This window comes from Pseudogymnoascus destructans, assembly GCF_001641265.1.
Source record: "Pseudogymnoascus destructans isolate 20631-21 unplaced genomic scaffold scaffold_10, whole genome shotgun sequence".
Taxonomy (NCBI): domain Eukaryota; kingdom Fungi; phylum Ascomycota; class Leotiomycetes; order Thelebolales; family Thelebolaceae; genus Pseudogymnoascus; species Pseudogymnoascus destructans.
The window spans coordinates 680,940-706,621 of NW_020167529.1; the positions used below are offsets into that span (position 1 = coordinate 680,940).

At 55.0% G+C, this 25,682-nt stretch overlaps 7 protein-coding genes across 7 annotated transcripts; 2 read left to right on the forward strand and 5 right to left on the reverse strand.

The window, feature by feature from the left end:
* The first annotated feature begins 40 nt into the window (after positions 1-40).
* Positions 41-6,396, forward strand: VC83_06186 (uncharacterized protein). Its single transcript, XM_024469790.1, has 4 exons — positions 41-166; positions 260-548; positions 610-3,835; positions 3,884-6,396. The coding sequence occupies exons 3-4, from the start codon at positions 769-771 to the stop codon at positions 5,062-5,064; spliced, it is 4,248 nt and encodes a 1,415-aa protein (XP_024324283.1). The 5' UTR covers positions 41-166; positions 260-548; positions 610-768; the 3' UTR covers positions 5,065-6,396.
* VC83_06187 (uncharacterized protein) lies at positions 6,368-7,712 on the reverse strand. Its single transcript, XM_024469791.1, has 2 exons — positions 7,238-7,712; positions 6,368-7,162 (listed from the first exon to the last, which is right to left on the reverse strand). Exons 1-2 carry the CDS (start codon positions 7,477-7,479, stop codon positions 6,964-6,966), a joined length of 441 nt encoding a protein of 146 aa, XP_024324284.1. The 5' UTR covers positions 7,480-7,712; the 3' UTR covers positions 6,368-6,963.
* Positions 7,713-8,926: 1,214 nt separating this feature from the next.
* On the reverse strand, positions 8,927-9,283 carry VC83_06188 (uncharacterized protein; the record flags this gene model as incomplete). Its single annotated transcript, XM_024469792.1, has 1 exon — positions 8,927-9,283. One exon carries the CDS (start codon positions 9,281-9,283, stop codon positions 8,927-8,929), a length of 357 nt encoding a protein of 118 aa, XP_024324286.1.
* Positions 9,284-9,441: 158 nt separating this feature from the next.
* On the reverse strand, positions 9,442-12,331 carry VC83_06189 (uncharacterized protein; the record flags this gene model as incomplete). The annotated part of the gene is made up of 3 exons (XM_024469793.1): positions 11,915-12,331; positions 9,989-11,748; positions 9,442-9,887 (listed from the first exon to the last, which is right to left on the reverse strand). The coding sequence occupies exons 2-3, from the start codon at positions 11,364-11,366 to the stop codon at positions 9,442-9,444; spliced, it is 1,824 nt and encodes a 607-aa protein (XP_024324099.1). The 5' UTR covers positions 11,367-11,748; positions 11,915-12,331.
* A 424-nt stretch (positions 12,332-12,755) lies between these two features.
* On the reverse strand, positions 12,756-16,962 carry VC83_06190 (uncharacterized protein). The gene is made up of 2 exons (XM_024469794.1): positions 16,773-16,962; positions 12,756-16,638 (listed from the first exon to the last, which is right to left on the reverse strand). Exon 2 carries the CDS (start codon positions 15,682-15,684, stop codon positions 13,711-13,713), a length of 1,974 nt encoding a protein of 657 aa, XP_024324131.1. The 5' UTR covers positions 15,685-16,638; positions 16,773-16,962; the 3' UTR covers positions 12,756-13,710.
* A 3,842-nt stretch (positions 16,963-20,804) lies between these two features.
* VC83_06191 (uncharacterized protein) lies at positions 20,805-23,694 on the forward strand (the record flags this gene model as incomplete). The annotated part of the gene is made up of 1 exon (XM_024469795.1): positions 20,805-23,694. The coding sequence occupies exon 1, from the start codon at positions 21,547-21,549 to the stop codon at positions 23,692-23,694; it is 2,148 nt and encodes a 715-aa protein (XP_024324130.1). The 5' UTR covers positions 20,805-21,546.
* Positions 23,695-23,815: 121 nt separating this feature from the next.
* Positions 23,816-25,653, reverse strand: VC83_06192 (uncharacterized protein). Its single transcript, XM_024469796.1, has 3 exons — positions 25,143-25,653; positions 24,922-25,083; positions 23,816-24,863 (listed from the first exon to the last, which is right to left on the reverse strand). The coding sequence occupies exons 1-3, from the start codon at positions 25,441-25,443 to the stop codon at positions 23,986-23,988; spliced, it is 1,341 nt and encodes a 446-aa protein (XP_024324133.1). The 5' UTR covers positions 25,444-25,653; the 3' UTR covers positions 23,816-23,985.
* Positions 25,654-25,682: the final 29 nt, after the last annotated feature.

Genomic DNA, 25,682 nt, shown 5'->3' on the forward strand with positions numbered 1-25,682 from the left:
TTGGAGAATGGGAAAAAAGAAATATCCACAAACTGCAACAGGAAGTGGAACACAACAACGCCAACTGGAGCAGGAATAAGGGGGAAACAGCATCGGGGACAGGTCAGGAACACCGCCGACTTGCGAATCTACCAATTAGTGTGCCTTGCGACTGCCCTACCATGAGGTACTTCCTAAATCGTTCCCTGTACCTTACCTCCTCACATCCCCCCCGCCCTTCCCCCCGCCTTCCCCCATCCTTCTAATCCCGTCTGGCTAGCTTGGGCTACTCCCCTTCAATCAACAACGCCTACGCTCCACCATTAACAACTCGACAATCCACCAAAAACGAACGCTGCTGAGTCGACTCGACTCAGCTTCCTTCTACTTTTCCGACCATTCTTCACCTCGAGTTGACTCGAGAGCTTTTATTCCTACACTCGCCTTCTATCTGCGATTTGCTGGAGCCCTTCGTTTTTGAGTATCTCCTTATTCTCAGCCGCCAATTGCTGTACTGCCCTTTTTCCCCTTGTCGGCAATCTTGACCTCAAGATATCCGGAGTAGACTCGTCAGTTTCCCCAGAATGCCAAACTCTCATGCTGTTCACACGCCCTAACGGTTGCACGCAGTTCGTTCGTCTTTCCAATCATACCCCGCCAGTTCTCTCCAGCGTTATATAGTTATCAGACTTGGCCATCGGATTTCTACCCAGCATACCAGTGCGGATCGGCGAACCGACGCCGTAACGAAACGAACCAAATGACATTAGCAACCCTCCGACGGGCAAGATGAACGCGTGGGAGACGGACGACGAGTATGCTTCGGCTGCTCAGCGGCCGTTGCCTACGCCCGTAGACACACCCAGTAGGAACTCGTCCCGTCACTCTCGACGCTCAAGGCGGAAGAAGTCCGTATCGCCACTGCACGCTTCGTCGCCGGGCCCCATACCCCATGCAGAGATGCACAACCGGAGGGAGTCGAGGGGCGTGACGACGGACGAAAACATATCCATACTCGACCCGAGACGTTTCACCCCTACGCTTCATGCCAACCTGGTGGCGGAAATTCTCAATTTGAGACGGGACCAGGAGGAGAAGATACGAGCCATTGAGGGGCTGGAAGAGACTCTCCATGCGTCGAAAGGCGAGGTGGAGGAGCTCTCATTCTCTCTGTCTACCAATGCAAAGGAGAACCGGTCTTTGAAGCGCCAACTAGCGCTCCTGGAAGGCGGAACATCCAATGCGCTTGGGGAGCTGGCAAGAGAGCGTGATGAGGCCGTGGAAAGTATTTCCGACATCAAGAAACGTTTAGATGCTTCACAGAAGAAGGTTCGCGCGCAAGAGGTGGATTCCGATAGGGTTCACAGCCTGTGGGCGCAAGACAAAGATTCGTGGGACGATGAGCGTAGGAAACTCGAACGCAAGGTCCACGTAGCTGAAGGACGCCTAAAGACCGTCCTTGATGAGGTTGCAGCGTATCAAGCCAGCCACCCTATGCAGGAGTCCGAGGCCGAGGAGCTCGGAGGGCATGGTAGTGACACGGCCAGCGTTCGCTCTATGAGCATGACAAACAGTGTCCGCTTCTCTATGCTCCCCAATAACGGGTCAAAGCTGATTGGTATGAGTCTTGCCGACGAGCTCGATTTCGGAGACGACGATGAGCTGTCGCAAATGTATCCGGATGGGCACGAGAGCGTTCTCTCCAACACTCATGGGCCCGAAAGCGTTCTTTCCACAACGCATAGGCGCAATCTCAGCCGCGATAGTATGATATCAAGGAACCACAAACATACCCAGAGCATTGAAAGCGTCAGGAGGCCTGGTAGCGTTGTCCGCGGCCGAGTTCTTGCTAACCAGTCGGTATTGGAGAAGCTCGAAGGGCGCATTGCGGAAGGCGATGAAACCTTGGTACTCATTAAGCCTGACTATGTTGATTCCAGCACACAGTACTCTCCATCTATCTCTGCCTCGAGCCCAGCTGTACTACCAGATCCCGCGGCCGACCCGCAACTGAGACAGGTTGACAATAGCCAAGGAGGAGAGACGGAGGCCAACCAACGCCGCAAACGCGTCCGGGCGAGTACTCCTGTTCCCCAAGTCGCTCCCAACGCAGCGGATGCAATGGTCTCTAGTGCGTGCCAGACCGTTGATGAGCCACTTAGCCCACCGAGAACGCCCACGACACCGACCTCTGTCTCGGAGGTGGAGAAGGAATGTATGATCTCGATCTCGACACAGACTGAAGGTGAATGGGCGCTTGTGGTCAAGGCACCCCCTGTTCCCCCAACAATCCCATCAATTTCAATACACCCACCGACGTCAAGGCCAGCAACTCCTAAAGAATCGCTGCTACCACAGTACTTTAAGGACGTTGCGTGCCAAGTCTCCATGCAGGTAGCCGCTCCATACAGCTCCGCTTCCGTGCAAACGGAGGAAATCAGAGTTGATAAGCGATTAAATCTACTTCCCGTGCACCTACAGCCCTCATCAATATCATCATGCCCTCCTTCTCCTGAACCGTCAACCCAGCCCGCTGGCTTTTTCACACCGGGTGTGGTGCCGCCGCCTCGAAACCCGCGACGCAAGAAGAGCAACCAGAGCATTGGAGAGCCGCCTTCGTCGCCGCCAGTTCCTATGCGGTCGCCTCCTGCCCCGCCAATGTCAGCCGAGACACACGATTCGTATCCGGGCAACAATGATGATGGACCTATTTCGACTGACAAGGGGATCAGACGCCCCCCTCGCATTAGCAGCTTGTTCGCTGGCTTCGAGAATGTCAGCTCTGATGACGCGGATGACTTTGCCGATGGTGATCTGAGTGATAGCGACTTCAGGACAGCGCTCTCTGCTCCAAGACCGAGGAAATCTCTCAACAGAGGCAAGCGGACCTCAATGGCGCCAACATCTGTTCCAGAGGATGAGGAGCCTGCTGAAGAGGCTTTCTCAAACCACGTGAAAAAGCAAGCCCGACCGGCACAAGGGGGCTACGATGCCAACGGCGAGGTGATAATGCGAGATAATTCGAATACATCTGGCGCAAAGTCGGCCGTCACGCGAACTATCCGACAATTCGATAAGCCACTTAGCCTGGTAATGCCGCCTGCTCGACCTCAACAGACGACAATGCGCCGTGCTGCCCTTATATCCAATGGGATTGCTGCGCACCAAGGCCGTACTCGCAGCCCTAGCCTGCCAGATACTGTCAAGGAACCACCATTCCCCATTCCGAGGCGTGCAAGCTCCCGAAAGACTCCGTTCAGCGCGAGTGCTCCTAGCGATGGCAGCAGGAGCCCGACTCGGGAACCGTGGTCTCGCCGTTCATCCGGTAGAGGACATCACCGGATCAATAGCATTCGCAAGGTTCGTTCTGCTGCCGCGCTGCCTCATGTTGGTGGCAGATCTCGACGTCGTGGGAGCAGATCCCCGCCGCCGTTTTCGCCGTCGACAGAAGCTCCAGAGAGCCCACAGCTGCCGCCAATGCCGCACAACGAAATCACATCGCCGTACATGGAGCACCGCGACAACAGAAGCTCGTACGGATACAGCACGCACAGGAAGCAGCCGTCGAATACCACGGCGAATACAGTTAATACCCAACAATCTGCTGGCAGCTCTGTTCAAGCCACTAGCGTGGTTGATGCGATTGCCCAAACGATGGTCGGCGAGTGGATGTTCAAATATGTCAGGAGGAGGAAGTCGTTTGGGGTCCCAGAGTCTGGCGCTTTGGATAGTGATGCGTCGAATGGCGTTCGTCACAAGCGCTGGGTTTGGCTTGCACCGTACGAGAGAGCAGTCATGTGGAGTAGCAGACAGCCGACTTCTGGGCCTGCTCTGATGGGGAAGAGTGGTCGCAAGTGTAAGCAATATCAACTCCTTTCTATGTTCATATCTAAGAAGCCTACAGTAACGATCCAATCTGTTTTGGACGTCAAGGACGATAATGCGGCGCCAAAGGGCGTTAACAACCTCTTCAACCGCTCCATTCTCATCCTGACCCCAGCACGCGCCCTGAAATTCACCGCAACATCACGAGAACGCCACTACATCTGGCTAACCGCCCTCTCCTTCCTCGCCCACTCCTCCCAAGCCATCCCCGAAGTGATGGCGCCTCACCCACCCCCAATCGAAAGCGGCAACTTCGACATCCTGCGCCAAAACGGCGCGCGCCTCCAGAAACATCCCATCCGCGACTCCATCCGCCTCGCCAAGGGCCGCACAACCCTCGCCACCCAATCCGGTCCTACAACAGCCCAGTCAAGCATCCACCGCGGCGAATACAGCATCCGAACCGACACCAGCACCCGCGGCGGCGCCAGCACCACTGACCACAGCGTCAAAGACATCGGCGCCCCACACGGCGGTGATGGCTTCGTCCCCGACGCCGCTGACCCGCCCATCGTCCCGCGCTTCACCGACCGCGCGCTAATCAGCGGTATTGGCCACGGCCGCAAACGCAGCAACACCGGCTCGCGCATCCCGCCGCCTTTATCCTTCCGCGGCTTCTCGGAGCGTGGCGCCATGTCGACGGGCGGGAGCAGTAATGGCGGCGGCGGTGGGGGGTTCAGCAATTACGGGCACGCGCCTGCGGGCAGTACGGCGGGGATGAGCGTTGGGACTAATGGGTCGAGCGATATCTACACCGCTTCCCAGCGCTCCAGCTCCGTCATGGGGGGGAATAGTATTTCTTTCTCCAACGGCCTGTCCAACAACTCCAACCGCACCTCGATCCGGACCTCCGACGCCTCGTCGCGCCCCGGCGCCGTGGTGAATAACTTCTTCGAAGCGGTCGGGACGGTGCGGATGGAGGCGTTTATCAGCCCGCTCGCGTTCCCGAGGAGCGATAACGATTATCCGGTCCAGATTGATGATCTGGGGATGGGTGGCGGGTCGACGCGGTCGGGGGCCAATAGGAGGAGGAGTAATGAGAGGAGGAGGAGGACTCGGAATAGGGATAGTTATTATGGGCGTGGGAGGGGGGCGTATGGGGCGACGGCGGATGTGGAGGATTGGTATGGGGGGAGTAGGACGGCAGGGGAGGAGGAGATGAAGGGGGGGGGAAGGGATGATCCGTTTAGAGGCTTTTAGAGGCGTGAGAGGCGTGAGACGAAGGCCTTTGGGGAGGTAATGGTTTGAAGAGGGAGAATTCGGGGGTTGGGACCAACCGCCACCGACAGCAGACACAACAACTGCTGGCGCATTATTTACACCGAAAATTTTGGAGGAAAGGGAAGGGGAAAGGGGGCTGGGACCTTGTTATTGTTCCTTTTGCCGGAGCATTATACCATTCTTGTCATTCATTTTCGGGAGAGAGAGAAGAGCGAGCCGCCTTGCTTGTTTGTGGGGGTACTCTTTCCCGATTTTTCGATAGTCTTTTTTGTTTTTGTATACAAACATGTAGTTTTATATAGGGAGGGGAAGGGGAGAGGACGGAGAATATAAAACTTTTGGATGGGTAGAAACATTGCTTTTAGTTCCTCGATTTGCTTTCTGTGCTTGCCCTTATCCAGAGTCTGAGTCTCTGCCACACCCTGCCCAGCACAGCGCCGAGGAGCACGCCCATGCATCATCACCACTTATCCATCCCATGCATCCATCCCCATCAGCTCTCGTGCCTCAGATCAGACGGGACGGTATGATGGGTAATTCCCGAGTGCGTCCCATATATCCCGTGGTCTACGATCCTACCGTATCCCTTCGGCCCTACCATCATCTTGGCGCTCCGTACGACAGTACAGTACCTACCAAGCGGACAATCTGACAATCAATCTCGCTGACGTGACGGATGACTCCAACACCAATCCAACCAATCCATCCAACTGACTGACTGGCTGTGTGACAGACGGGACCGACGCACCCCGGGCCCCGGCCGGTGCAGCCGGAGGCGCAAAAGGACGGGAAAATGGGAAAGGGGCAGTTTCCGATGGAACGGGGGAAAGCAGTGGTTTATTGGATGTAGCAAGCCGGGCATATCCGTGTGGTCAGTCGGTCAGCCAGTCATCAGCCAGTTATCAGCCAGTCATCAGCCAGTCATCAGCCAGTTACTGCGATTGTTGTTGTTTGCAGGTATCTTACCCACCAGTACTCCGTACTGTTGTCCTCGGTACCAAAAAACCCTGTTTTTGCTTTTTCATATTGCGGAAAGTTGTGTACTGTAGTAACAGGAAAAAAAGCGGGCGGCTCACCGGCTCCGCGGCACCGCGGCGAATCTGCTGTACACAAGGACGGAACCAAGGAACGCAGACGGGGCGTAAAAGAACCCACTATTCATCCACGAAATACCCGTCTATGTGGAGATTTGTATCGCGTGGGTTTGGGGATACGAGGTGGGATGGGATGGGTATTTTCGATAGTGGCTATTATATAGATTGTTATGGAGTACTGTGGTGAGGAAACTGGGTAGAGCCAAGGAAATGCTGCCGACAAGAAGAAAAATGTGAGGTTTTGAAAGTGGGTAGAGCCAAGGAAATGCTGCCCACAGCAGAAAAATGTGAGGTTTTGAAAGTGAAGTCGAAAGGGGCGGGCAGAATGTCAAAACATACAAGACAGGGCGAGAGAGAATATATCGAAACGTTTCATATTTGCATGAGCCTTCCATCTATCGAGATGCCAAAAAAGGTCGAGCTCATCCAGAGAGAAGTAAAAACCAGTCTCCCACACACACCAAATATCGTCCAATCCATCAAAAGCGGTTGCACACACGAGAAAAAGAAGTAAAAGGTTTATGGCCATGAAGTAGAGAACACATGAAGAGTCTCCATAGAGCAATGCACACCGACACATCTTTGAATTAATAAATCCCTCTCATCTAATCCCCCCGACCGCTTCCACAAATACCACACACAGATCCCCTCATCAAATTAAAATCCATCTCATGAACTCCCGACTCGCAAAGTGTGCCGATCATCGTGTCCACGTGAAGGAAGGTGCGTAGTGTCTCCCGATTCTCAGAAGATAGTTTTCCACCTCAACTCAGCAGCTAGCTACTTACAAGATGTAAGCAGCGAGGCCGAGGAGACCAGCAAGGCCAGCGGCGGAGCCGACGACGGCGCGGTTGGCGCTGCCCTTGAAAGGAGGCTGGGTTGGCTGAGGAACCCCGGAGCCAACTGGGACGACTGGGACGACTGGGACGACTGGGACGACGGGGGTGGTGGAGTTGACGTAGGTAGGGGCAGCTGGCTGGGAGCTGTAGAGGGAGGGTTTGTTAGCTTGGGGGCGGTGGGATCTTTCGAACTGGATTGTAGTATTTTTGGAGGCTTACCAGGTGTGGCAGACGACAACTGGGGTCACGGTGACTGGCTTGGAGATGGTGCAAGGGCAGTCGGTGATGGTGAGGGTGGTGGCCTCAGTGATGGTGTAGGTCTTGTCGTTGTAGGTCAAGGTGGTGGCGGCCGGGCAGTAGGTGGTGTAAGCAGTGACGACCTCAGTGACGTAGGTGACGTTCTTGTGGGCAGCGACGGTGGCCACGAGGGCAGCGGCGACGGCGGCGGCGGAGAATTGCATCTTGAAAGATTGGGTGAATTTACTTTTTTTTTGAAAAAATAAAAATAAAAGTAAAAAAGGTTGATTAGATGGTTTACTGGTGAGTTTTTGGAGAGGGCGTGTGTTAAACGAAAGTAAGTGACTAAAAGTCTGGAGTTGTTTTGAGTGAGGGAATGTGTTGGGTGAGGAAGGAAGGAAAAGAAGTTGAAAATGTCGGGAGAGGAAACGATCTTATACGGAATGATGAGCGGCGGTGTTGAAGGATTTGGGTGTGGGGGGGGGGGGGGTGGGTTGGGGGGACGGGGGGGGGATGGGATGGGGGGGTGATGATGGGTGTGGTGGGAAAGACGCGTCGAGACGGATTGGTACGAGGTGTAGGATGCGGTGGTGACTTGCAGTGGGACCACGCAATCTTAAGGTTGTCCCAAGTCACACTACCAAGGCAGTACTTCTGTTAAAGTCGTCCCAAGGTACAGTAGCAAGGCAGGACCTCTCCTCTTAAAGTTGTCCCAGGTCACACTACCAAGGCAGTACCTCCCCTCACAAAAGCGCACACCAGTCCAGTCCTCCCACGCACCTCACCACTAGTACAACCCCTATACCCTGTCCAATTCCCAGGCGCTAAGACCAAACCAAATCCCACTCGGCAAGACCAATTCCCACTCAGCAACCAATTCTCTAACGCGTTAGTCCGGGCCCCACATTTCATTTCAGGTAGGGCGCCAGATGGGGGAGAGGTGATTGGATGGGTTGTTGTGGCTGTCACCTGGTTGGTCTAGGGCGGGTTTGGAGTGGGGGGGGCATCATCATATCAGACTTTTCACACAGACACCCCAGTCAGCATTGATTTCCTTATCTTCTTATCTCACGCCTTCCACCTGCCCATCTACACCAGCCAGCCACAATCATCTACACCAGCCAGCCACAATCATCACCAGCCATCTATCTACACCAGCCATCTACACCCACTACACCACCCACTAAATCATCACCACCCACTACACCACCCACTACACCACCCACTAAATCATCACCACCCACTACACCACCCACTAAATCATCACCACCCACTACACCACCCACTACACCACCCATCCGCAAGGTACGATACTACAGCCATCTACAGCCATCTACAGCCATCTACAGCCATCTACAGCCATCTACACCAGCCAACACCACCCACCACCCATCTACACCACCATCCCCATATACCAGCCATCTACAGCCATCTACACCACCCACTACACCACTACACCCATCTACACCACCATCTACACCACTACACCCATCTACACCACCATCTACACCACCATCCCCATACATACCCATCTACACCATCCATCTACACCACCCACTACACCACTACACCACCATCTACACCACCCATCCGCAAGATACGATACTCCTACTCTTATTTCACCCACCCCCCCACCAACCCACTCACTCCATACAAGCCGTCCACATATAATCACACAAACACGACCTCCAAGTCCCTCTCTCCTGTGTCCTCCAACTTTCCTCCCTTCCCCTTCCTTGTCGTGGCGAAACTACTGCCCGAAACCACTACATACCTCATCGCCCATTTTCCGCGGCCCACCGCATGCATCATGACAAAACATGCCTGTTTGATCGCCCAGACGCCAAAGGTCCCGCTTTTCCACGCGGATGCCACCTCCCCATCATGCCGGCCCAGGTTCCGAGCCTTCCCAGCGAGCGTTCCGGCCGGAGTGAGGTACGAGGAGATATGCAAAGTACCACCCTGCCCGCTCCGACTTGCATGGTCTTGTCTCGCTACGACCGGATCATGTCTTGGAGAAGGCTCCATCCGCGTTTCTGTGGGGGGGGGAATTGTTTTGATATGACCTCATCATCACATTCTTCCTCTCCTCACGCGTATCTAAGGTTGGAGATAGGTAGTTCGGCCATCTCCCCTCCCCCACGACCACTCGATCAATCTTCTCCCCTCCCCCAACTACCCTCCACCTACAACTTCGCCCTCCCCTCAATCGCCGCCCTCTGCTCCCTCCCCCCCTCCTCAAAATACTCCCTAATCCTCTTCCTCGCCACCTCCACCACCCCCGCATCCTCCGCCGTCGCCGGCACCTTCACCGCCTTGTCAAACTCGCCATGCACCGCGTTCTCCAGCAACTCCCTCAGCACCCTCCTCAGCGTCTTTCCCGATCTCGTCTTCGGTATCATATTCTTCCCCTGGATCGCCCCCCCGAGGCTCGCGATGGCACCGATCTGGGAACGTACCAACCCTTGAATCTCGGCGAAGACGGCGGCGGAGGGAGTCGCGGACGTGGGGTGGGAGGGGGTGGAGAGCGTGATGAATGCGAAGGGGAGGTGGCCTTTGAGGGAGTCGGGGATGCCGACGACGCAGCATTCGGCGATGAGGGGGGAGGAGGAGATGGCTTGTTCGATTGTGCCTGTGCTGGTTAGCTTTCGTCCTTTCTCTCATACAGACTGTCCCCTCGCTTTCCCCAACGAGACGACAAGACAACGACCAGACGGCGACGAGACGGCTTACCAGTACTAAACCGATGCGCAGCAACATTGATAATATCATCCGACCTCGACATAACATAAACATACCCCTCCCCATCCATCATCCCCGAATCCCCCGTATCCACCCACCTCCCCCCAAACCTCTCCAAATACCCCTCATAGAACCTCTCCTCATCCCCCCACAACGTCCTAAACGCCGTCGGCGCCAACGGCAACGCCATCACAATATTCCCCATCGTCCTCTCCTTCACCTCCACCCCCTCATCATCAACAACCCTAACATCAAACCCCGGCATCGCTTTCCCCGCCCCCCCCGGCCTGACAGTCAGCGGTGCAACTCGCGTCGTCGCGTTGCGCCCGGTGCCCGAGTTGGGAAAGGTAGCAATGGCGGAGATGGGAGACCCAGACTCGGAGGACCACCAGTTATCCACCACATCAGCCCCCTTGCCAGCATATTGCTTCAGCAGACCCTGATACATCGTCACGATACTCGGCTCGGACCTCTCACCCGCCAAAAACAGCGCATTGAGCGACCTCAACCCCCCCCTCTCCCCCACCTCGCGGAAGCGCGCGTTCTCGGGATCATCGCGCTTGATCGCCCGCAGCGCCGTGGGGGCCGTGAAGAGGGTGTTGACTTTGTGCTCTTCGACGATCCGCCAGAATGCCCCGGCGTCAGGGGTGCCGACGGGTTTGCCTTCGTAGAGCACCGTCGCGGCGCCGGTTAGGAGCGGGGCGTAGAGGATATAGCTGTGCCCGACCACCCAGCCGAGGTCAGAGGCGCAGAACATCACGTCGCCTGGTCCGCGGATGCCGAAGGCGTAGCTGATGGATAGGTGCAGGCCTACCGCATGACCGCCCGCTTCGCGCAACACACCTTTGGGCAGCCCCGTCGTGCCAGAGGTGTAGATGATATACAACCCATCCGACGACTTAACCGGCACGCATCCCGCCTTCACCCCCCTAAACCTCGCACTCCTAACCGACCTCTGCCAATTCCTCTCCCCCGCCATCTTATCGAGTTTCCAACGCAGCTGATCGCGCTGCCAGATTATCGTCTTGCCCGGCTTGTGAGACGATAAAGCGATGGCCTGGCGCACGAAGGGCGTGTAGCTCACGGCGGGCTTGGAGCCGTCGATGCCGCACGAGGCGGTGAGCAGGGCGACGGGCTTGGAGTCTTCGATGCGCTGCGCGAGGGCGGCGGGGGCGAAGCCGCCGAAGACGATGGCATGGATGGCGCCGAGGCGGGAGATGGCGAGGGTGCCGATGAGGGTTGCGGGGATCATGGGCACTGCGGTTGGTGTTAGTTTTGGTCTCTCTCTTCTCCCTCTGATTTGAAGATGGGGATTGAGAGGAATTGATAGGTAGGAAACTGGAGGCCGTACTGTATAACAACACCACATCCCCCCTCTTAACCCCCTCCTCTCTCAACACCCCCGCAAACACCTCCACCTCATCCAGCAACTGCTTGTACGTATACGTCGTCCTCCCCCCCGTCACCGGACTCTCCCATATAATCGCCACGCTATCCCCGTTCCCAGCCTCGACGTGGCGGTCAACGCAGTTGTAGCAGGTGGAGATCTCGCCGCCGGCGAACCACTCCCAGTGGTCGTGTGATTTGCCGGATTTGAGAGTCTTTTGCGTGAGGGTGAGTGCTCGAGATGGCTTTTTGTGCCAGCTAAGCTGGGAGGCTTGCTCGCTCCAGAAGGATTCGGGGTCGGTGAGGGAGCGACGCTGGATGGCGTCCTGGGCGTGGGGAGGCATTGTGGGTGATGGGATGGTAGTCTGCTGATGTGTTAGTGAGTGCTTAAAAGTCTTCTCTCCTCTGTGTGGAATGCTAGAACTGAAGCTGCTGGGCCTCTCTCTCCCTCTCTTTTATGTAAGAAAGCCCAATTGGCAACACAGAGACCATACGTGCAACCAGCACCGACGGATAACCTCACAAACCTACCTTCGAAGCTCTTGCTATACTCTCGCACACGCTTGAATGCCAAATAGTCCGTATAATGTCATAAACCCCGTAGACGCGAAATCAATGATTGATCACAGCAGCAAAACGAGAGTTCGAACACTTTCCCTGCCTTGAAGCTCGGGATGCACAATGTGCCATCTTTGTAGTACAAGGTACGTCGTGAGACCTGGCTGGGTTACCGCGTAAAAGTGCACGTGATCCGAGGTTGTTCCTTTTACCCGACGACCAACCGAAGACTTGTGATACCTGTATGATGTGGGAAAAACATGTATTTTGTTTGGGAATTGGATTGGGGGGTTTATATGTAGGGATTAAGCTTTGGATGGGTTGAGCGGCGCTAGGATGTGTTAATGATGTAGTGGCATAGGTTTTGATTTTTAACTTTGTTGATTGACAGTGATGGTATTCTCATTTTCGGTGCATGGCTATACTTTTGGTGCTGACGGGGGTGTTAGCAGGTGTAGCCATGGCAGTATGACAGGTGCTTATGTCCAACATCCGCCCTCGCCGTGGGATATCTTCTACGGCATTATGAGTTTTTGACGTAGAAATATGCATGTTTCCCTTCCCCATAGATGCTGGAAATATCGGGAGATAAGCTAAGCCTCTTGGAGAGGCCCGTTCATCTATCTACCTCGCGGCGGCGGGCAAGCTATCAATACTGCCAGAGGATGGAATGGGAGGACTTGGCTATAGTCGAGTTCAATCTGGCTCTCTAGACCCCGTCTACTCTGTCCGGAATCAAACATGGGCAAGGGACGTCCGGGCACAACAACATCACGAGTCACGTCACATCACATAGTCCTCATAAAACAAGACGTTCAACACAAAAAGGCTTTTGATTGTCCCCTCATCACATCATTCCACAAAACGCGAACGATGGGCTACTCTATCAACCAAGCGCAAGACGCATCAACCAACAACATAAAAAAAAGTCCCCCATTTAAAAGTTAAAATTTCAAAAAGCAAAAAACATAAAAAGCAAGATAGGTTCATCATGTCATCATAAAAAAAAACTTCTCTCATAGCCCAGAAGGCTAGAGTAGTATGGGGAGACTTTGGGGGGGGGGAGGGGGATTCATTTCGAAACTCCGTCCACGACGCCTGGTTTCATCAAAGACGCGGGACAGCCGTCCCATCCCATTCCCATTTCCCATTCCCAATTTCCCGAGCCAGCAAACATCGCATTGTATATCTGTAAAAAAAAACCAGATCATGAAAATAAGATATTTCCCCCCCCCGGCTTCCCCCCGTTTTCTTCGTTGGGGGGAGGGGATAGGGCGTGCGTCCATTTCATTTCATGTTTCCCATCTCAAAAATTTCAATAGTCGTTAAAAAGGGTCGGTGGGGTGTGGTGTGTTTCGTTCCTTAACTTGGGGCAAAAACGTAAAAAATAGGGTTCGGTATCGGTGTGTTTCGTGTGCGTGTGTGGGTGTGGTGCGTATGCACCCCCCCTTTTCGTGAGCAGGGACAGAACACACAAAGGGGAGGTAAAAAGGTCGAAGGCACACTTTCGTTAAAGACGTCCCAAGGAAAAAGATTGTTCGAATGAGTGTAGTGTTTGTGTCATTGATGGACGAGAAAAGCGGTCTTTTTGGCCAACTGTTTCTTTGCCATCAGGACGTTGAAGAGGTTTTTTTAGGTGTATTTTTTTGGTGGTGGAGAGAGGGGTGCTGAGATGCCGTTGCTATGCCAAAGAGTTAAAAAAAAGGGTACAAAATCGCCAACATCTATAGTACGGAAGTACTGCTGCGTCAAGTCATTCATTGATTGCATCATCGTCGACGCTGGGAGATCGTCGCGCGAGCGCGGTTGAGGGGCGCGTCGTAGTTGAGATTATGCGCCGAGTCTTCGCGGATGGTTCTCCTCCTCTTCAAGCCATCGGTCTCTCCTCCCGCATCGCGGCTCGAGGGCCGTTGGTCGTCATCGTCGTCGCGGCCCCTCTTATTGCTCGGCGTGGCGCCGTTGGTAAGGGGCTGGCCTACAAATCCGTTTGTTAATGGATTACCCAAGTCTGACTGGTTGCCGTACATTTCATTAGTTGAGCTTCCATTGGCGGTGCCTCGTTCGCTGCTCATTACATTATACAGATTACTCGACGGCGGCTGGGCTCGTGGAGGAGTGCTATATCCGCCCTGGTGTTGGGAATAGTAGGCCTGAGAGGTCGTGGCGGTGCGCGGTGTTACATGGCCAGATCCGCTGTTGTGGTTCGGCGAGCCTGTCAACTCTGGGGAGATATGGGCGTGCTCGCCTGTGATGGAACCGACTGGAGGACCAGGCGCGTAATTGTACGAGCCCCGGTTCGCATCGTAGGCGGCGGCGTTATCATGGGCGTAGTCCCCATCGTGTTCCGCCTCTTCTTCTGGCTGAGAGTGGCTCACTTGATCATTGCCTTGGCTGTGGTGGATGAGACCATTGGGGAGCTTCGTATCGTGGTGCTCGCCATCCGACACGGACCCTGGCGCACGCCCTGAAGGCGGACCCATCTCATTCTTGATGTACGCACCAGTCTGATTGTACCGGCCCATGTTCGTCTGAGCGCCATTCGGTTGAGGATACGCACCCTGTTGCAGAGGCGGCGCAGAGTACATTTGCTGTCTGGACGTGTCGTATGATTGCGATGTTTGCTGGTACTGTTGCATGTTTTGAATGGAGGTTCCCGGGGGCGTCGTAGCAGGAGTTGTGGGCATCGAACGGGCGTTACTCAACCCAGTATCAATCGCGAGCGGGTTGGACCCTTGAACGCCATTTAGATTCTGTCCACCCCACTGGAATGAGCCATCAGAAGTCCCCAGGTTTCCCATCACGCTCGAGGCGCTGGTCGGGGGAGTTGGAAACGTATGCGAGCGCTGGATATCTGAGCGGCCACCAATCCCCGAGTGCCCCGAGACGGAGTGTTGCGGGCCTGGCAGAGAGCCACCTCCAGAGTTATGCATCGAGTGGTGATGATGTGACTGCATGGAAGGCAGGCCGGGAGCTTGCGGGTTTCGCATCTGGTTTTGCTCCTGCTTTCGGCGATCGGCCGCAGCCATGACACTGTGTGACCTCGACTGGTTTGTCGGGTGGTAGAGGAGCGCGCCGATGTTGTGGACAAAGAGGGGGTACAGCAGCTCTGTGATCTTCTCCTTGTTGGCGAAATCCAGAGCGCGTTCAAACGGTATCCAGACGCCCTTGAGGTGCATCGGCCCAATCTTGACCACGTGTCTCATCTTCTCACTTTTTAATATACCATCTCGGCGTCCTCGAGTCATGCCCGCGACGTTCAAAAGCTTGGTTCCGTTAATCATGTGGTTATCTTCTCTCCTCGCAACACAGATGCCCTTGGCCTCTACCTGGAAGCAGAGACTTCCTTCATCCTCCCAAAGCGTCGCCGTCACCCTGGGTTTCATGCCAGGAGGAGCGATTTGGCCGGTCGAATCGAACGGCTGCTGCTGCTGTTGAGGATATCCTTGCCCGTGCATGACTGGCTGCGCTGCAGTTAATGACGGCAGCGACAGGACATTCGGTTGTGACCCTAAGGAGCCTGAGACCTGCCCCGATTGCTGAGGTGATGTGAGGCCATTAGAATATCCATACTGTCCATAAGACCCCGGCGCGGCGGAGTACTGCCCCGGCACGGGCTGAAGCGACGGCGGTTGCTGGTGGTGTGGGTAATGACCCAGGCCACCAGATGTCACGGTCTGCGGTGCTGGGGCCTGTCCGGCCGACATATGTGTGGAGTAATACATATCAGGAGGCGCCTGGTTCATATTGTTGTATGACTCTGGGCTGTACTGATATCCAGTAGCAGAATTGCTCGCCGGTGTCTGATGCGACAGTGTTTGGAGGCCTCCACTAGCTTGCAGAGTGGGAGATTGAGATTTCGCGCCGTTTAAGTCAGCGGAGTACGACGTGTCTGCGGTGCTATTGGTGTATGCTGACGACGTGGAGCCAAACCGAGGGGATGAGGCACTGGACGAATAGGCCACTTGCGGCTGTGGCAATGGCAACGACGGCAACCTCTCATTCGCATGCGACGACCGCTGGAAAGACTGCAGGCTGTAGGGCGGAATGTTGCTCGGTCCCCAGGTTGAGGCGTGGGAGAGAGACGGAAAATCCAGCTTTTCGGTAGGCTGGTCCTGATATAGCTAAGAGACGCGCGATCCGTTGGCGATTGGAAACGCAGCTGCCAAGTGCGTGTAGGCGGGAAGGGTTATGTTTACGTGACAAACTTGGCGCCGTTTGCAGGAAGCGGACGAGCACAGCTAGAGCCAACTTGGGGAAGAAGGCTGGAGAGAAGAACTATGAGGTAAAGTTTTGTGGGAACGTGTGGGGGAGTTGTGATGATGCTTCTATGCTCGCTGCAAGGTAAAAGAAGATGGATATCGCAAGTTGGTATTCGTTAATGCGGGGGAATATTCAAAGAGCAGAACGTGTATATCGTAGAGTTCGTTAAGAGTCGTTGGGGGGGGGGGGGCTGCTGTACTCTTGCCAATTGAGGCAGTCTGGGACGTGATATTTTGGCGGCGAGGGTCCTGGGGCGCGTAGGCGTTTATGTGGCCGAGGAAGAGCTCGTAAGGTCGTTAAGGTCGTTTGAGCGTGAACGTAGCAAGTGAACCAAGCAGCAGTAGCAGCGGCGTAGTAGGAGTAGTACCACCTGGAGACTCGTAGAGCTCCTCGAAGAATATTTGTTGTGTGAAGATGACGATGTCCTCCACCACTCTCTAACATAAGAAAAAAAGAGTCAGCGGCCGTCGAATGCACGCGCAATGTATGTCTTGATGGTGAGACTGGGAGGACAAAGACGCGCGAGGAGAATTGGCGACAGCAGCCGAGATGAGATTTGCCCAAGACGTACCTGATCGGGGCCAACACCTCTCCAGATAGATACAGCGATGGGGGAATAGAATTCGGTTTTGGCGACGGAGGGGAGACGACGCGAGGGGAGGGGGAGAGGGGGAAGAGGGTAGAGGGAGGGAGGAGGAGGTTAAGAAAGAGTTTTGAAGAAGAGGTTGAAGATGCAAATGCAAGTGGATGTTGGGATGTAGTAACGGGGTATGGAGGTTTACGTTGGTAAGTATACAGGTCATAGCAAGAGCATTAGCGACAGCAGAGTTCGGGAATTGTGAGTGGTTGGGCGGGGAGTGGAGAGGGAGTAGAGCTGTGCTCGCTACGGCAAGAGTGCTGTACAGCACGCGGAACGGAGGTGCAAGGACGTGGGCAGGGTTTTGGGAGGATTAGAGGAGTGGGGGAGGGGGGGGGGGTAGGGATTTGGGGGGGGAAGGGGGGGGTGAGTGGGAGGAGGAGGATGAGGAAGAGGAAGAGAGGAGGAGGTTGGTAGTAGAGGTTGGTAGTAGAGTAGGGTAGGGTAGAGTAGAGTAGAGTGGTTTTAGTAGAGTAGAGTAGAGTAGAGTAGAGTGGTTTTAGTAGAGTTAGTAGAGTAGTAGAGTAGTAGGGTAGTAGGGTAGTAGGGTAGTAGGTAATTAGAGAGAGTACAGTAACTTACAAAAGTAGAATACTATGTATACTCTACCACACAAGCCACCACCACCACCACTGGAAGGGGCAGGGGAAGGGGCAGGGGAAGGGATATGATGGGGGGGTGGGATTAAGAGTAAGAATCTGAGTCCTTTTTTACAGTTCACAGTTGGTGTTGTATGGTGTCAATTGGTTAGGTGGTGGGGGAAGCGAAGGGTTTCGTTTTACCTTTGATGATGACTAAGCGAGTTGGTTGGTGGTGTTGTGTTGTTAGCTTATAGGAGAGTGTTTGGTGAGTATTTGGTGGGAGTGGTGGTGGGCGGAAGAGGACTGGATGGGGTGAAGCTGGGGAGGGGGGCGGGGCGTGAAAATAGCAGATGGTTCCAGGCGAAGTACCCTTCCGAGTACTTTTGACTTTTGACGAGTGCCCTGCTCTGTCTTTAGCGCCGGTATGGTTGAGAATAGCGGGTCTGACCGTGCGTGATTGGCGGTTGGGGCAGAGGGAATGAGGGTAGTATGGGGTAGGACACTAATCGTACTGGCGCCGGGGTATCTTTTAGTTTTAGCGCGGTACTTTTGGCCAGTCGAGCAGGTACAGCTGGTACAGTACCTTTGGCGCGTTCGCGGTCGGCTGTGTGTTGTGTGTGGCGTGGCAATAAGAACCGACAAGGGGTCGATCGTCCAATGAAGGGGGCCATTTCCAATTGGAGGGGCTGGGGAGCGGCGGGTAGAGAGGGCGGGTAGAGAGGGGAGGGAGGAGGGAGAGGGAGAGGGAGAGGGAGAGGGAGAAATGATGGGGGGAGGTGATGGGGAGAGGAGGAGGGCCAACATGAGAAGCGAAGGCTGAGAGGCTGAGAGGCTGGGATGCTGGGATGCTGGGAGGCTGGGAGGCCGAGTAAGGGAGAGTAGGGCAGAGAAGGGTAGAGTAGATAGGTAGATAGAGTATAGTAACTATGGTGAGAGAACCATGTCTGGCAGTTTGGTTTTGAGTGTATCTTTCTTTCCTCCTCCCCGACTCCATAGTGTTTTGTTCCTACCGAACTTCCAGCCAGACACATACAGACTAAGGATGGCCCCGAGAGGAGCGGGCAGCACAGACGTGGTTGCCTGTCATTGGTCGATTAGAAGTACACACCACACACAAGGTCGGGTACGTACTCTTATCTGGTCGTCTACTACTAGAGTACTCCGTACCCTCCCCTCCCCATCTTCTCCCCTAACCCCGTTTCCCCTCCCCCATTTCCCCATTTCCCCATTTCCCCATTTCCCCATTTCCCCATTTCCCCATTTCCCCCGTCGTCCATCCCCGTCCACCCATCACCCAAGTTCCCCTGTCCCTCCATCCACCCGTCCCACGTACAGTAACAGTAGTCGAGTACCAAGTACCAAGTACACACATACAGTACAGTACACACATCCAGTACAACAGTACAGTACACACATACAGTACAGTACACACATACAGTACAGTACACACATACAGTATAACAGTACAGTACACACATATAGTATAACAGTACAGTACACATACAGTACAACAGTACAGTACAAAGTACAGTACAGTACACACATACAGTACACACATACAGTACGAGTACAACACTACACACAACGCACACCGTACCATCAAATCGTGCGCGTCCCCTAGAAAGCTTGGATGGCTCTACGGGCAGACTACGGACGGCTGCACTGCACTGCACTGCGCTGCGCGGCGCGGCATCTGCACCTGCACTCCGGGAACTAGCTACTACTAGAAGATGCACAACGCACAACGCACAGCACAACGCACAACGCACAGCACAACGCACAACGCACAGCACAACGCACAACGCACAGCACAACGCACAACGCACAGCACAACGCACAACGCACAGCACAACGCACAACGCACAACGCACCACGCACCACGCATACATGGTACTTACGCAGTACTACGGTTGAAAGGCGGAGGAGGAGAGGCGGGGAGGCGGACAGGAGAGAGGCGGAGAGGAGAGAGGCGGAGAGGAGAGAGGAGAGAGGAAGAGAGGAGAGAGGAAGAGAGGAGAGAGGAACAGTCGTAGGTTTGTATGTATGCAACCTGTAGTACATGTATACTCTACTCTATCATTCTGTCATTCTGTCATTCTGTCATTCTGTCATTCTGTCATTCTCTCATGTTGTTATTCTGTCATGTTGTTATTCTGTCACTCTGTCACTCTGTCATGTGCTCGGCTCATACGTGTCGCAATTCAACTCTGCCTTGCTCCTTGCTCCTCCTAGCCTCATTACTTCGGTCCTCCCTTATCCGGCCCATCAGACACTCAACTCACCTTTCGCCCATACCCAATCCCTTGACCCCGTACTCGACTACGCCCCAGATGGTGATGGTGATGTGATGGTGATGGTGATGTGATGATGGTGATCTTGATGGTGATGGTGATGGTGATGGTGATCTTGATGGTGATCTTGATGGTGATCTTGATGGTGATCTTGATGGTGATCTTGATGGTGATCTTGATGGTATGGTGATGGTGATCTTGATCGTCTCCCACTTGCTCTTTACAGCAAATGCACTCCGAGACCAGTCGTCTCGTCTGAACTGTCTCGACTCTTCTGTACATATTAGTGCACATCACCCCTCTAGACGTCTGTACTATGCTTATCCATCTGTACATATAAAATATGCTGTGTCCCATGTATACTCCACACAAAATCACAAAATCACAAAATCACAAAATCACAAAATCGCTGTGCTTGCACGGCTACTTGCACCCTGCCCCTTCCCAACCCAGTCTAGCCCTGTATCAAGGAACTCAAAGCCTGCGCTTCCTAGGAGATAGGGGATGCAGCATGCCTGTCTCCATGGCTGCATCTCGCAGAGTAACAGAGCGACAGTATCCGGAGTACAGAGTTGAGACAGCCTGCCCCGACCCCTTTCCATCAAACCACCCCTCCCACTTCCACTCCTTCCCCCTTCCCCCCCCCTTCCCCAAACCACCCCCCCCCAACTCAGATCCCCCTTCCCCATATCATACCCCCCCCCCCCAAAACTCAGATCCCCAGTCCTCCCGTCTCCCGTCCTGGCTAAACGCTTGTCGTTCCAAATGCTAATGTATGCCTTGCATCTGCACACACATTACCAAAGCAAAGTTATTATTCCCCGCCGAGACATCCCGAACGATGACGGCGGCTCTGTCTGTAGGCTGTAGCCGTGCTGTGCTGTAGCGTGGCTGTACTATTGCTGTACTATTGCTGTACTATTACTGTACTATTGCTGTACTATTACTGTACTATTACTGTACTATTGCTGTACTATTGCTATACTATTGCTATACTATTGCTATACTATTGCTATACTATTGCTGTACTATTGCTATACTCTAGCTGTACTCTAGCTGTACTCTAGCTGTACTCTAGCTGTACTATTGCCATACTCTAGCTGTACTATTGCCATACTCTAGCCGTACCCTAGCCGTACTCTAGCCGTACTCTAGCCGCTCCTAACACTTACCAGTAGCTGTGCTATAACTTTCTTTCTTCCCCTTGCAACGGTCCGTACGGTGCGGGAAGTTTAGCGGATACGCATCACTGGCATGAGCGTACATCCTCTAGCAACTGCCACTGCGGATCAGGCGTCTGTCGGTACTAAAGAGCACATGCTGTACTCCCCCTCTACTGCACCGCCGCCCGCCTCCTCCAGCAAGGTACGCGTATCAGAGTCCCTTCTGATTTTCGTCGTTCGTTCCTCTGTCCACGTTTAAAATGTTTCGGTTCCCGCCGATAACGACAGACGAGACAGACACAAGACTCACCTCGCCGACTCTTTCCCGATATAGCAGATATATAGCTACTGTAAAAAAGAGAGGTGCACAGGCACTATATTAGAGTATTTCTTAAACATTCGAGCTGCATGCTGAGATCATGTAAAACTAGTCGCGCCTTAAATAAGTCAAAGTCTTTGTCAAACCCGTTGAGAAGATGGCGGCTCTGGCCTTTTTTGCGTCGGTTACCAGGGCGACTACTTGGCATCAACACAACCCAACTTTATTCACTGATAACCACCTCCGCGACCGCTCCCATGGAGTCAGCGTAAGCTACCAGCACCAGTGACACGCGCAAATCCACAGCAAAAGGGCGAAAGACATTTGTATTCCCGATAGGCCGGCACTCGGAGGATGGCGCAACCCCTCTCCGCGAAGTCCAACACCGCAATGAACACGTCGACATCACCGCTCAAACAGCACATGTCAACAAATATGTACCAAGACCCTGAGGCGGACCTGTCCGAAGGGCCACCCAGCTCGCCCTTCATGACAAACGGCAACCAGTCCGAAAACATCCCACCCGCGAAGCAGGAGGCCTCATCGCCGTCGCCGACGCCCGCGAATCGCAATAGCGTGGTGTCTCCCCTGAAGATGCTCAAGATCCGCTCGATCCAGTCAGACGCAAGCACACCATCCCAAAGGAGTCCGCGCAAGATCTCCTCGCCAGACCGCCGCTTCCCCGTCAAGATCGCGCTCTCGCCCACACAAGAAACGAAACCCCAACCCCAGCCTCAACCTGCGCCTAGGCAAATCCAGGAGACGACCCTGACCATCAACGACGTGCTGCGCGACAACGAGGGCCTCACGAAAGCGATCCAGATACTCGAGGACGAAGACAGCGGCGACGGCACGGGCGACGACTACGCCGATGCCGAATCCGGCTTCGATGATACGGTCCTGACGCGCAATGGCGGCGACGACGAGGGATTTGCGGACGAAACTGCATTCAGCGCCTTCTCCGCCGTCCCCGACATGACGACGTACGCACAAATCGGGCACACGCCCACCAAATCGCTCTCCTCGCGCGCGCCCCCCAACCTGGCCTCCTACACGCCCGCAACGCTCCGTCGACCAATGCTCCAGGAGGAATCCTCGCCGACGCCGCGCCGCGAGCAGCACGACACTACGAATATCATCGATTTCACCGAGCAGTTCAACAACTTCAGCAGCGCGCGCCACAGCTACGAGTCCCCTTTGAGGAATCAAACCTCCTACACAAGCAGCAGCGCGCGCACACCCTCCCCCAGCAAACACCGCAGCTTCCAAGTCCCCTCCTCAACACGCATGTCGAACCTCCTCGACTTCGACATCCCCCCCGCCCCGACCCCGCGGAGCATGCCCTCCGTCACCCCCCGCGAGGTAGAAGGTCTGAAATCCGCCCTGCTCTCCGAGATAAGCAGTCTGAAAGCCTCGCTAAGCGGGAAGGAAGCCGAAGTCGTCTTTCTGAAATCGGCGATCGGCGACGCGGAGAAGCGCGCAGGCGACGGGATGGAGATGCTCCGCGACGAGCGCGCGGCGCGCGAGCAGCTGGAGGCGGAGAAGGAGGCGTGGGAGAAGAGGGGACGGGAGATGGAGGGCGTGCTGCGCAATGTGAAGGAGGAGATTGTGCATGCGGAGCGGGAGCGCGAGGATCTGGAGGGGCGGCTGGATGAGAGTGAGAAGCGGCGTGAGGCGGCGGAGGGAATGGCGCAGGAGGCGGAGTCGAAGATGGCTGGTATGCGCGCTGTGGCTGCGCAGAGCGCGGCGGGGCCGGGGTCGCCGGGGGAGGGGGCGGCGAGGAGGGCGGCGGGGGCGAGCGCGGCGCATGAGGTGGAATTTGCGGTCGAGAAGGTGGCGAGGGAGTTGCATGCGCTGTATAAGAGTAAGCATGAGACCAAGGTGGCGGCGCTGAAGAAGAGTTATGAGGGACGATGGGATAGGAGGGTTAAGGAGCTCGAAGCTAAGGTTGAGGACCTTGGCCACGAGAATGATCATCTTAGACTTGGGCGCGACGCTACGATGAGCGGTGTCGTGCCGCGCATGCCTGTGAACGACGTCACGGAGGAGCTGCGCGCGCAGGCGGCGATGGATGCGCAGATTGCGAAGGAGCTGGAGGCGCGGCTTGAGGGGTTGGCGCAGGAGGTGCAGAGTTTCAAGGCTGATAACGCGGGGTTGCGCGAGGAGCTGCAGCAGGAGAGGATTGAGAAGGGGGAGCTGGTCGCGGCGTGTGATGAGCTGCTTGCGTTGCAGGAAGCGAGTGCGTCGGTGAGGGGGCCGGCGGTGAACAGTGGGGTGGAGAATTTGCGGGGGAGTATTTCAAGGGCGTCGGGGCTGAGGGCGCCGAATTATAGTGCGGGGGCGGCGGGGGAGGGGAAGATTAGACCCCCCGGCGGTGGTGCTGGGGCGGGGGATAGGGCGAGGAGTGGGAGTGGGCAGGCGAGGCCGGGGAGTGGGTTGGGGGGGAGGAGTGGGATTATGGGGTCGATTGAACGGATGGGGAGTTATAAGGGACGGGATTAAGGCTGGGTGTGGGGGATAAATTGTTATTAAGTTTCTTGGGGGTAGGAGTATTAACGTAGAATATGGGATTAACGGGTCAAGCATGTATAGATAGGGTAGTGGAACAGCAATGAATCCCACGCCTCTTTCTCAATTCTCTTCATTTCTCATCTATATGTGCAACTAACCTCTCACGCTTATGTGTCTTCGCTTTCATTCCTCCTCTTTCTCAATTCTCTTCATTTCTCATCTATATGTACAACTAACCTCTCACGCTTATGTGTCTTCGCTTTCATTCGTCCTCTTTCTCATCTATATAGGCAACCGCTCATGCTTCCACCTCTTCTGGCGTTCCCCCTCCCCATACTCGGCTGTGATATGGCCCTGCCCGCGCAGCTTGTACTTATAGATCATCAACCCCTCGAGTCCGACGGGACCCCGAGCATGTATTTTATTCGTGCTCACGCCCACCTCTGTGCCGAACCCGACGCGCGTACCGTCCGCCATCCGTGTGGAGGTATTCCAGAATACACCCGCTGAGTCCACGGCCGCCATGAAGCGCTCTGCTAGCTCTGAGGAGGAGGTTAGGATCGCGTCGGTGTGGTGGGATCCGTGCGTGTTGATGTGTGTTATCGCTGCCTCGGTGGAGTCTACCGTCTTGATGGCGAGCTTGAGGGATAGATGCTCGGTATCGTAATCCACGGGCTCGGAAGCCTGGATCGACTCGTTCGCGGGCAGTTTGTCGTCGAGGACTTTCTTGCTCTCCGCGTCGCAGCGCAAGGTGACGCCCTTCGCAAGTAGTGCCTCTGCGACCTGCGGGAGGAGTCCTAGGGCAGCGGATTCGACGAGGAGGGTCTCGGCGCTGTTGCATGCGGCGGGGTATGTGGTTTTGGAATCGACGATGACTCTCGTGGCTAGATCTTGGTTGGCGCTCTGCTCGAGGAAGATCGAGCATATTCCGTCCGCGTGACCGAGGACGGGGATCTTAGTCGACGACTTGACGTAGCGGACGAGCTCGTTGGAGCCCCGCGGGATGACAAGGTCGATGTACTGGTCCAGCGCAAGGAGTTGGGGGATCACATCGCGGGTTTTGATGAGCTGAATGGCGTCGTTGGGGACGGCGGTGGTGGAGAGGGCGCTGGAGATTACGGTTGAGATGGCGACGAAGGACTCGGTGGATTCCTTGCCTCCTGCAGCAACAACCTAGTCAGCCTGGGTCTCGGGGAATGTCGGACGGGGCGTACGTACCTTTTAGGATGGCTGCGTTGCCGGACTTGATTGCCAGGGCGGCGATGTTTGCGATGACCTCTGGGCGTGCCTCGAAGATGATTAGGAGGACGCCGATGGGGCAGGTAACTCTCTCGAGGTCTAAGCCGTCATCTAGACGGGTGCGGAGGGTGACCTTTCCAACTATAAAAGGCGCTTCTTAGCATATATCACATTTAAATGCAGGGACAGCATTTAGTTACCTGGATCTTCCAGTCCACGCACATCCAGTATCCCCTTCAGCATATCCTCCCACTTTCCCGGTTTTCCCAGGTCCAGCCTCGACACAATACTCGCGCTCAGCGACCCGTCCTCGGCCGCCTGCCTGGCGGCTGTCAGGTCGCGCGCATTCGCAACCAGGATCTCGTCCTTGGATTGGGAGAGCGCGCTGTGGATTGCGGTGAGCGCATCGTTTCGGGCGCTCGAGGAGAGGGTTGCGAGGGTGTGGGATGCTGTTTTGGCGGCCTTGCCGGCGTCGACGGGTTGGGCGTTGGAGAGAGACATTGAGTGAGGGGTATAAATAAGCTCGGACTTGGATTCGAGATGGCGGGGCGAATTCGAGAGAACAGCTTTCGTTGCTGTAGGCTGGGGGAGGACGGGCAATGTCGTCGCTAAATAAAATCGGGATATAGAGGGATCAACTGATCGAAGTTTGCAGTTGAAGGTGGAAAAGCTTGATTGCTTGATTTATAATTTTATAAGAGTCATTTGTGAGAGATGGATTGAGTAAAAACACAATCCGA

Coding starts and splice junctions, on each gene's coding strand:
- VC83_06186 (XM_024469790.1), top strand. CDS start 769: ATGAACGCGTGGGAGACGGACGACGAGTATGCTTCGGCTGCTCAGCGG. Junction 3,836..3,883: donor GGGGAAGAGTGGTCGCAAGT/GTAAGCAATATC, acceptor AGAAGCCTACAG/TAACGATCCAATCTGTTTTG.
- VC83_06187 (XM_024469791.1), bottom strand. CDS start 7,479: ATGCAATTCTCCGCCGCCGCCGTCGCCGCTGCCCTCGTGGCCACCGTC. Junction 7,163..7,237: donor GTTGTCGTCTGCCACACCTG/GTAAGCCTCCAA, acceptor CTCCCTCTACAG/CTCCCAGCCAGCTGCCCCTA.
- VC83_06190 (XM_024469794.1), bottom strand. CDS start 15,684: ATGAACCAGGCGCCTCCTGATATGTATTACTCCACACATATGTCGGCC.
- VC83_06192 (XM_024469796.1), bottom strand. CDS start 25,443: ATGTCTCTCTCCAACGCCCAACCCGTCGACGCCGGCAAGGCCGCCAAA. Junction 25,084..25,142: donor GCGTGGACTGGAAGATCCAG/GTAACTAAATGC, acceptor CGCCTTTTATAG/TTGGAAAGGTCACCCTCCGC. Junction 24,864..24,921: donor CAACGCAGCCATCCTAAAAG/GTACGTACGCCC, acceptor TTGTTGCTGCAG/GAGGCAAGGAATCCACCGAG.